General features: G+C 37.5%; 1 protein-coding gene across 1 annotated transcript in view; it reads right to left on the bottom strand.

Annotated features, from left to right (window-relative positions):
* Positions 1–5,094: 5,094 nt before the first annotated feature.
* Positions 5,095–11,093, bottom strand: part of SEPT14 (septin 14) — a 49,718-nt gene continuing 43,719 nt past the window's right edge. The window contains exons 7-8 of the mRNA XM_012807851.1: positions 10,237–10,369; positions 5,095–5,274 (exon numbers count right to left, since the gene is read on the bottom strand). Coding sequence (XP_012663305.1) covers positions 5,095–5,274; positions 10,237–10,369 — 313 coding nt within the window. The remainder of the gene's footprint in view (positions 5,275–10,236; positions 10,370–11,093) is intronic.

Genomic DNA, 11,093 nt, shown 5'->3' with positions numbered 1-11,093 from the left:
GAGTTGGAGGTTACAGTGAGCTGTGACTCCACAGCACTCTACCCAGGGCGACAGCTTGAGACTCTGTCTCAAAAAAAAAAAAAAAAAAAAAAAGATATGTATGCAGGGACAAGGTGTGAATCTGTGATAAATAACTTATGCATCAACTTGACTGAATCATGGATATTAGAAAATTAGCAAATATTTCTGGGTAAGTTTTTGAGGAAGTTTTTAGATGAGAGTAGCATTAGAATTGGTAGATTGAGAAAAAGGCCTTAGAACAAAAAGGCGGAAGAAGGGAAAATCTATGCTTTCTGCCTGACTGCTTGAGCTAGAATACCAGTCTTGGACATTTACACTGAAAATTACAACATCAGCTCCCTTGGTTCTCAGGCCTTCAGTCTTGGACTGAACTGTATCACTACCATTCCTTGGTCTCGGGCTTGCAGATGGCAGATTGTGGGACTTCTCATTCCTCATTACAACATAAGCCAATTTCTTACTAAATAGATAGATGGAAAGAATTTATTTTACACATATATAATATATATTATGTACCCTACTGGTTCTATTTCTCTGAAGAATTCTGACTAATACAAAGGTTAGCAGCAGATTTGAGCAGGCAGAAGAAAGAATCCCTCAATTCAAAGATAAGATATTTCAAATCTTCAAGTCTTAGAAGCAGAAGGAAAAAAATGGGAACAGAGACTGTGGGACTGTGGGACTGTGGGACAGCATCATCTGGACTAACATGTATTATAGGCATCCCAGAAAGAAAAGAGAGAGAAATTATTTGAACAAATAATACCTAAAAACTTCCTAAATTAGAGGAAATACATAAACCTACAAATCTAGAAAACACAGATTCTTAGTAGAATGAACACAGACTGAGACTGAGTCAGATTTTGGTCAAACTGGCAAAAGACTAAATGAGAGTCTTACAAGCACCAAGAGCAGAGCAGCCCATCAAAGGCAAAGGATTTGAATATTATTATCAGCTGATTTTTCAGCAGAAACTGGTGAGGCCAGAAGGTAGTAGATGATATATTTAAAGTGATGAGAAAAAACCTGTTAATTGAGAAATATACAGCTGGCAAAACTGTCCTTCAAAAATGATGGACAAATTAAGACATTTCCAGATGTTTTAAAGAGCTGAGCTAATTCCTTATCTCTAAATATGTCATACAAGAAACATTAAAGGAAGTCTTTCAGGTTGGAATAAGAGAATTCTAGACAGTTAACTATACAAGAAAGTAAACAAGCTATATAAAGATATAAAGTCTCCAGGCTCAGTGCCCATAGCTCAGTGATTAAGGTGTCAGCCACATACACTAAGGCTGGTGGGTTCGAACCCAGGACTGCCAAACAACAGTAACAACTCCAAAAAAAAAAAAAAATAGCTGGGTGTTGTAGTGAGTGCCTATAGTCTCAGCTACTTGGGAGGCTGAGGCAAGAAAATCGCTTAAGCCCAAGAGTTTGAGGTTGCTGTGAGCTATGACACTACAGCACTCTACAGAAGGCAACTGAAACTCTTAAAAAAAATAATATATATATAAATAAATAAATACAACTGTGTTAAATGACTAAAAAAAGATACAAAGACTCCAGTAAAGGTAAAAATACAAGGACAAATATAAAAATAGTATTATTATAATTTTGTTTTGTGCATTCATTTTAAATTTTCTATAGGATTTAAGAAATGCATGAAAAGTAATTATGAATCTATTGGTTGGTGCACAATGAATAAAGACATAATTTGTTACATTAATAACATAAAGAGAATAGAACTATACAGTGGTAGAATTTTGGTACATGATTGCAGTTGAAATCAATTCAAACTAGATTATTGTAATTTTAGGAGTAACCTTTGAGGATGACATCCTAAAGTTACCTAATCCATAGTTACTTGAAGATTACTATGTTATCCTCATAGTAACCAAAAAGAAAATATGTACAGAATATACACAAAAGCAATGGAGAATAAAAACAAAAATATCACTACAAATAATCAGCTAAACACAAAAGAAGTCAGTTATTGAAAAAATAAATGTAACACTGACTTATTAAAAATTCCCATGTTACATAAATCTGGAGTATAACACTGTAGCTGAAAGAGAAAAATACCAATTGTATTCATAAAGTTAAAAGTTATATGGGAAATAAACACTAATTTGGGGGGGGAAATTATGGAAATAGCAAAAATGCGCCATATACTATTATATAATATCATGTTTTATACCCTTGGGGAAAAAAGAAAAACAAAAATATAGTTCTGTTTAGCATGAATTCTTCTCTTAAAAAATTCCTATGGATCTCCCATTATTTCCTAAAAAGTCTATTCTTAAGGCTCGGTGCCTGTGGCTCAAGTGGCTAAGGTGCCAGCCACGTACACCCAAGGTGGCGGGTTTGAATCCAACCTGGCCTGCCAAATAACAATGACGGCTGCAACCAAGAAATAGCCGGGCGTTGTGCCGGGCGCCTGTGGTCCCAGCTACTTGGGAGGCTGACGCAGGAGACTTGCTTGAGCCCAGGAGTTGGAGGTTGCTGTGAGCTGTGATGCCACAGCACTCTACTCAGGGGGACAGCTTGAGGCTCCTGTCTCAAAAAAAAAAAAAAAGTCTATTCTTAAATGCAGGAGAGTGATAATTTCCACAGGGCAAATATTTTTACTATATGGAATAACACTGGTGATTTCAGTTTTAATAACATTGGATTAAGATGAAAGAATGAGAAGATAAAGTCCCTCAGCAGTATAACTCACAAGCATGTTAAAAAGCAACACTACAATTGATGACCTAGTATATGGTGGGCGGTGGGGGAATGGGGGAGCGGAGAGAGGGAAGGAGGCGGGGTTTACAATGTTTGGCATGCCTTTTAGGGGAGGAACATATTTATATCAGGGTCTTTGCTTGACAAATGCAATTAGTGTAACTTGGATCTTTGTACCCTCAATGAATCTCCAACAATTAAAAAAAAAAAAGAAAAAAGCAATAATAAATTATATTATCTTTTTTTTTTTTTGAGACAGAGTCTCAAGCTGTCGCCCTGGGTAGAGTGCCATGGCATCAGAGCTCTCAGCAACCTCAAACACTTGGGCTTAAGCACCTACCACAACGCCCAACTATTTTTCTGTTGTAGTTATCTTTGCTGTTTGGCAGGCCTGGGCTGGATTCAAACCCTCCAGCTCTGATGTATGTGGCCGGCACCCTAGCCACTGAGCTACAGGTGTTGAGACTATTATCTTTCAAACATCAATGATCTAAATTAAACTATTTGTGCATATAATATAGCTAATGTACTAGTATTGTGTCCATTTGTTCAATTAATAATTGCCACGATGCATCTGGTATTGTTCTAGGTCTGGGAATGGATATTTGAGAGATCCTGGTCCTTGTAGTGTTCCATTAAATGATTATGTAGTAGAATCTCTCTTCCACAAAATTATAACATCTGCAAGATGATTTAACAACATACATGTATAAAAATCATTGTGAACTTACTTCCCTTTCCCCATATTTTTCGCATAACTTTTTCATGAAGTAAAAGTTTTTTAATTGGAGATAACGTTTCTGTCTTTTTTTTTTTTGAGACAGTGTCTCACTATGTTGCCCTCTGTAGAGTACTGTGGTATCACAGCTCACCGCAACATCAAGCACTTGGGCTTAAGTGATTCTTTTGCCTCAGCCTCCCAAGTAGCTGGGACTACAGGCGCCCACCACAACACCTGGCTATTTTTTTGTTGCAGTTGTCATTGTTTAGCTGACCCAGGCCGGGTTCAAACCTCCAGCCTTGGTGTATGTGGCTGGTGCCCTAACCAGTGAGCTATGGGAGCTGCCCTGGAGATAACATTTCTGAAAATATTTTGAGCCTGAGTTCAACATCCTAATATCCTGGAAAAATACTGCATTTGAAATGGATGCAATGACAAAATTTCAACAGACAAATTGTTGGAACTCTTTTAAAAAGAAACATGAGAAGAGCTCTGTGTACTAATTAGATGCAGTTAGAGTAAACAGAGATGAAGAACCTGAAAGTTACCATTTTAATACAATGAGTCTTGGTACAAATCAACCACACTCAGGCCAGGTGCTGTGGCTCACACTTGTAATCCCAGAACTCCCAGAACTTCAGGCAGATCACCTAAAGCTCACTAGTTTGAGACTAGTCTGAGCTAGAGTGAGACTTCGTCTCTAAAAATAGCCAGGTGTTGTGGCCTGTGCCTGTAGTCCCAGCTACTTGGGAGGCTGAGGCAAGAGAATTGCTTGAGCCCAAGAGTCTGAGGTTGCTGTGAGCTGTGATGCCATGGCACTTGGGGCAACTGAGTAACACTCTGTCTCAAAACAAACAATCACACTCAAATAGGTGAACTAACAAAAACATTTTAAATTCAGAAAATCAGTATATAAAGTCAGATGGAAGCTTTCAAAAATACAAAAAAATCCCCACTTGATTCTCTATAACTTTGATAACTTTAATATATCCCCAAATCTGGAAGGCATAATATTATCATCCAAATGCTACTCATGGCTTCCCATTGTACTCTGGCTCTCTCTACCTCTTGAATTCTTTATTCTATTATAAATTTTACAAGGGTCTGACATGAAAGCACAGGAGTTCTAATCAAAGTCCAATGTTTTATTATAATAAAAATTATCAATAAATTATTACAATTAGACTTTAAGAAGGAAAATGAGCCTAACGATTAGATTTTTATAACATTTTTATGCCTATGAGTATGCAACAAAGCCCCAGCTTCTGCTTAGATATAAAATGTAAAAGTCACTAAAGGAGCCACAGGCCAGGCTATGGTAAAATGACTTTTCTGCCTACCGATCTTTTTGTACAGGATGTTATATATTTCTTTTATTTGTTCACATTAGCAAATATTTCTCAAGTGCCATCTTCGTGTTAGTCTGTGTTCTACATGCTGGGGATACAGCATCTCAGAAGATGAACAAGGTACCTCCTTTTAAGGAGCTTGGGGGGGGAAAGAACAAGCACAGGAATTTTAAAAATTACAACAGCAGTTAGAGCTAAATGCTACAGAGGCAATCTCACAGAAAGACGGGATGGAGACTAATGGGGCTCTGTAACAGACAGAGGGGTAAGAGAGAACTATTTCTTACGATCTTTGTCTTTCTTCACACTGACTAACACCGGAGTCGCCAGCGTTTCAGAGGAAGCCTTCATTCTCTGGAAATCTATTAGTTCTTCTTCCAGTTGTTTCTTCTCTTCCTCGAGCTTCGTGATCTCCTCTTGTTGGACCTTTTTAAGGTGTTCAAACTTGTCCTGGAGCTATGAAATCAATGTGCAGCCGTGACTCAAAGCACAATGCGGCAGAACATGCAAAAGAAGACGCTTGTTTTTTTCTGGCTATCGAATAGATCCTCCACAACATCTTTTCTAATGAAATATGAGAAATCCATGCTCACTGAAAATATGTACGCTAAGACATAGCATCGATTGTCAAACAGTTACTTTCGATCTAGTAAAGACCTTTATGGAAGAAAGTCTGATAATTTTCTAGTAAAGGTAAGACCTTTATGGAAGAACGTCTGATAATTTTCTTGTTAATTAAAATTAGCCCAAGTGTAGAAAAAAACAAAAAAGAAATATTTACTCTGTCACTCTGGGGTTGAGTGCCCGGGTGTTACAGCTCATAACCACCTTGAACTTTTGGGCTTAAGCAATCCTCTTATCTCAGCCTCCTGAGTAGCTGGGACCCACAGGTGCCAAACACACCCCCAGCTAGCTTTTCTATTTTAGTAGAGAAAAGATCTTGCTTTGCTAAGGTTGGTCTCTGACTTCAGGGCTGGAACAATCCACCCACCTCGGCCTCCCAGAGTACTAGGATTATAGGTGTGAGCCACCGCGCCCAGCTAAAACCCAAAACTTTTTTTTTCTTTTTTATTGTTTGGGATTCATTGAAGGTACAAAGAATTAGGTTACGCTAATTATATATATATATTTTTGAGACAGAGCCTCAAACTGTCCCCCCCTAGGTAGAATGCTGTGGCATCACAGCTCACAGCAACTTCCAGCTCCTGGGCTCAAGCGAGTCTCCTGCCTCTGCCTCCCAAGTAGCTGGGACTACAGGTGCCTGCCACAACATCTGGCTATTTTTGGGTTGCAGCCATTATTGTTGTTTGGCAGGCCTGGGCTGGATTCAAACCCACCAGCTCAGGTGTATGTGGCTGGCACCTTAGCCGCTTGAGCCACAGGTGCCTAGCCCAGATCTAAGTCTTTAACATAACTTTGTTTAACAGCACAAGGATTGCTTGTATGAGTTAGAGAAGCTATGTTTTTTTTGAAGCTGTGGCTTAATGCAACCTCACAGCAAAATCACTGAGAAAATATTCCACTTAAATGTGGGAAGACAAGAGTAGAAATGAGAGAGAACTAAACCTCATCCCACTATATAAACTGTTCAAAATTTAACTGCTCAAAAATGGAATGGGTAGCTGTCTGAGTCAGTAAGCTCCCTGACCTGAGAAGCATTTAATGACAGAGTGATTAGTGTGAGTATTAAAGGGAACATCAAAAGAAATGATTAATAAAGTCTCTTATAAATCTGTGAGATTTATTTCATACAGTACTCTCTTGAGAGAGTATCCATTATTTCACCCATACTTGCTGGTTAATATTGTTCATGTTTTAAAAGCACAGACATAGCAATTGTGTTTCTATGTGTTTAAAAATTGAGCCAGCTTACCCTGTGTGTACACATACATTAATCAATTTGGGGGCAAATAGAAGGTTGCTTGAGACATGGAAAGGATGGAAAGGCAGCATCTTCTATTAAGAAATAGCTGTGTTTAATAGAGTGGAAAGTAACCTAAGCATAAAAAATATTACCAAATGGTACAGTAATATGGGATTCATAAAGTAGATTACACATTTCAGGAAAATGAGAAACGAGAAAGTCTCAATTAGGCAACATAACAAACAATTTCCCCCTGCTGTCACCCCACTAAAATCAACACAGAAGATTTCTGTGATTAAATATGTGAGGATTTCTCTCCACCCATAAACAAGCAATCAATTCCTCAGTGGACACCAATTGGTTATCCTATCATTCTATTTGATTATGATGTAATCTGCCTAAAGATAGCATTAGATCCCACAGACTGAGGGCTCATTATCACCTCGATATCAAAGCCAGGATAGGACACAACAGAAAAAGAAAACTACAGACCAATATCCCTTATGAATATAGATGAAAAAATCCTCAATAAAATTTCATCAAACTGAATTCAGCAGCACATTAAAAAAAATAATCTGGCTCAGCACCTGTAGCTCAGTGGGTAGGGTATCAGTCATATACACTGAGGCTGGCAGGTTCGAGCCCAGCCCAGGCCTGCTAAACAAACAATGACAACTACAACCAAAAAATAGACGGGTGTTGTGGTGGGCACCTGTAGGCCCAGCTACTCAGGAGGCTGAGGCAAGAGAATCACTTAAGCCCAAGAGTTTGAGGTTGTTGTGAGCTGTAATGCCACAGCACTCTACCAAGAGTGACATAGTGAGACAGACTCTGTCTCAAAAATAAAAAAATAATCCACCGCAACCAGTGGTCTTCCTTCCAGAGATGCAAAAATGGTTCAACTATTTAAATCCATAAATGTAATTCACCACATAAACAGAAGTAAAAACAAAGGCCATTTGGTCATTTGAGTCAAGGAAGAAAAAGTATTTGACAAAATTCATCATCCTTTAGTAATTAAAAACTCTTAACAAAATAGGAATAGATGAAACATATCTCAGAATTATAAAAACCTTGTACAACAAACTCATATCATACAGAATGGGGGAAAGTTGAAAGCTTCTCCCTTAGAACTGGACTAAGACAAGGATGCCCACTATCACCACTTCTATTCACTAGCTACTATGTTGAGAATTTTTCCATCTATGTTCATGAGTCATCTTGATCTGTAGTTTTTGTTGTTGCTGTTGTGTCCTTTCCTGGCTTTGGTATAAGATGGATACTGGCTTCACAGAATGAGTTAGGGAGAAATCCCTCCTCAGTGTCATGGAATAGTTTCAGTTGGATAAGGAAAAGTTTTTTTTTGTAGATGTGGTAGATTCTGCTGTGAATCCATCTGGGTCTGGGTTTTTTGTTGTTATTCAGATTTTTTTTTTATTACAGTTTAAATCATGCTACTCCTAATTGGTCTGTTCAGGATTTATATTTCTTCCTGATTCAGGCTTGGGACGTAGTGCTGTTTCCAAAAATATACCCAAATGTCTAGATTTTCTAGTTGTGTGCACAGAAGATTTCTTTGAAATAATGGATGATACTTTGCATTTCTGTGGTACCAGTTGTAATGTCTTCTTTTTCATTTCTGATTGGGTTTATTTGAATTCTTTCTCTTCTATCTCTGGTTAATAAAGCTAATGGTCTATCAATTTTGTTGATATTTTCAAAAACAAACTTCTTTCTTTTTTTTTTTTTTTTTTTTAGGACAGGGGCCTCAAGCTGTCCCCCTGGGTAGAGTGCATTTCAGCTCACAGCACCCTCCAACACACAGGCTCAAGCGAGTCTCCTGCCTCAGCCTCCCAAGTAGCTGGGACCACAGGCGCCCGCCACAACGCCTGGCTATTTTTTGGTTGCAGCCGTCATTGTTGTTTGGTCGGCCCAGGCTGGATTCGAACCTGCCACCCTGGGTGTACGTGGCTAGCGCCTTAGCCACTTGAGCCACAGGCGCTGAGCCCAAACTTCTTATTTCATTGATTCTTTGTATTTTTTATTTCCTTTTAACCTAATTCTGCTCTTATGTTTGTCATTTATTGTCTTCTGCTGACTTTGGATTTGGCTTGTTCTTTTTCTAGGAACTATGTGAAAATTTAATTTTTCAGTATTTGAAATTTTAAAGACTTCAATTTAAATTCTGATTTATCCATCTGGTGGATGTGCTGGGAAAGATTACCTCTGTGAGCTTCCTATTTCCTTGTCAGTTAGAGTTGCTATTTACTTACCATGTTAAAAATGATTAATTTACTCCTAAGCAAACCAAGTGGGCCTGTTTTCTTGTCACCTCGTTCTATGGATGCCCTTAAAATCTTGGTTGTTTTTTTACTACCAGAAATTCACTTGTGCCTTTCTGAAGAAATGATTAAACCCTATTAAGAACCTCGGCTACTCATCACTTTGCACAAGCAATTTTAGGTTGTGGTCAGTTCTAAGAACATGTAACAGAGAAATGGGGAAAAAACTGATTGCAGGGAGAGAAAATGAAGCTGATGTATAGAGATAAGGATCATAATGGAGGAAAATAAGGTAGGGAAGAAATAGAAAATTTAAATGGTTGCTTTGGTTTCTGGACTCTTCCTAGTTTGCATGTAAGTCTTCATGAGTTGCAGCTATACCTGGATGCCATGAGATATACTTGTATGCTTCCAAACTTGCCCTTTATATCCAAGCGAATGGAATTTCTATTACTTATTATTCAATGGTCCCTGCCTGAGACATCTGGTCTGTAGCACCTAATCACCATCTTATTTCCATGTAAAAGTAAGTACATGTTCCAATTTACCTACTAAAATTAAATGTTCTTAAACTGAAGCCATCTGCATTTGAGAAAAGAAGTTCTGGTTCTAAATATATGCCTTCATCATAAAACTTATTTGTGGCAAATAATCAAAACTACGTTCATAGCCCTCCTTTTCCATTTTCTTGGATATAGCATAGAATAAAACAAACAAAAAAAATCATATAATTCACCAACTAAAAGTTCTCTAAGTAATCAAGACTGCATTTGTCAACATTCACTTATTCATAAAAGTGAAGAATACTTTATAATGCAGTAATAGTGATAGAAAGAACATTACTCTTCTAAGAAGTAAATAGATTAAGCTTATTAGAAAATTGACTTAATGCATGAAAACTAAAAATGTAAATAAAATAAAGTTAAATGCATTTTATAAAATTACTTTAGAGGTTATTTAAATGGAAAATTATTCAAGTGCCCTAGAAAAAATAAAAGCACATGGTATAATTTATAAAGGCTGTGTTAAAACCTTACATGGTAAATAGCTTCTTGTTAAAAAATAGAAAGTATTCTGTGAAAACATCAACTAAACTCTAAAGATTAAAACAGTCAAATTAGGGCGGCACCTATGGCTCAAAGGAGTAGGGCACAGCCCCATATGCCGGAGGTGGCGGATTCACGCCCAGCCTTAGCCAAAAAAAAACAACCACTCAAATTAACAGGACATTTAAAAAATGAATATAAATTATGTCAAACTGGCAATACTTACCTCTTTTTCAGCTTCCTTAAATGTTGTTTCTTTCTCTTTTACTAGCTGCATAAATCTCTGTTTCAACTCTTCTTCTTCCTTCTGACATTGTTCAAGGAACTCCTGTCTTTTGGCTTCATAGATTTCTTGAAAACTACAAGTAAATATTTTTATTACTTTCATATTAAAATGTAAACATGTAAATCTATATAGTATGTATTAGATCCCATATAAAGACATTTACCAACATTCTCTTATGTATAGCAACACAAAATGGAAACTTTAATATGATAAGTAAGATACAACCACTGAGCCACAATATTTACTATCAGAGTACATATAGAGCAAGCATCCTCAAACTGTGGCCCGCCTAGTACATTTTATCGGCCCGCTGGCTGTTTTTGCTGTCGCTGCCTGTCCTGCTTAGCAGCCGACTAGTCCTGAGGCCTGCAGTTCGGCCCTCAAATGGTCTGAGGGACAGTGAACTCGCCCTCTGTTTAAAAAGTTTGAGGACCCCTGATATAGAGTATATGTAAAAACTATTAGAATCTTTAAACACTTTTTCTATCACTGATTTCTTATTCCTAATGCTTTCCATTATGACATACTTCACATCTTTTAACAATAAAGTTTGGGGAAACTGCTAATGTTTGAGACTCATTTTCAAAATAGTTATAATAAAGGTAGGCCTCTTTCATAAAATCATTCATTTAAGACAGTTAAATTTTTGTGCTCTTCAAAGAATGATAAATGATAAATGATACACTCCATGCCCATACTTTAGAGGCACAAGTTCTACTTTTCTTTTTTTTTTTGAGACAGAGCCTCAAGCTGTCCCCCTGGGTAGAGTGCCATGGCATTACAGCTCACAGCAAGTC

This window comes from Otolemur garnettii, unplaced genomic scaffold (assembly GCF_000181295.1).
Source record: "Otolemur garnettii isolate 467f Iridium unplaced genomic scaffold, OtoGar3 scaffold00077, whole genome shotgun sequence".
NCBI lineage: Eukaryota > Metazoa > Chordata > Mammalia > Primates > Galagidae > Otolemur > Otolemur garnettii.
This window is presented reverse-complemented; position numbering and strand designations above follow the sequence as displayed.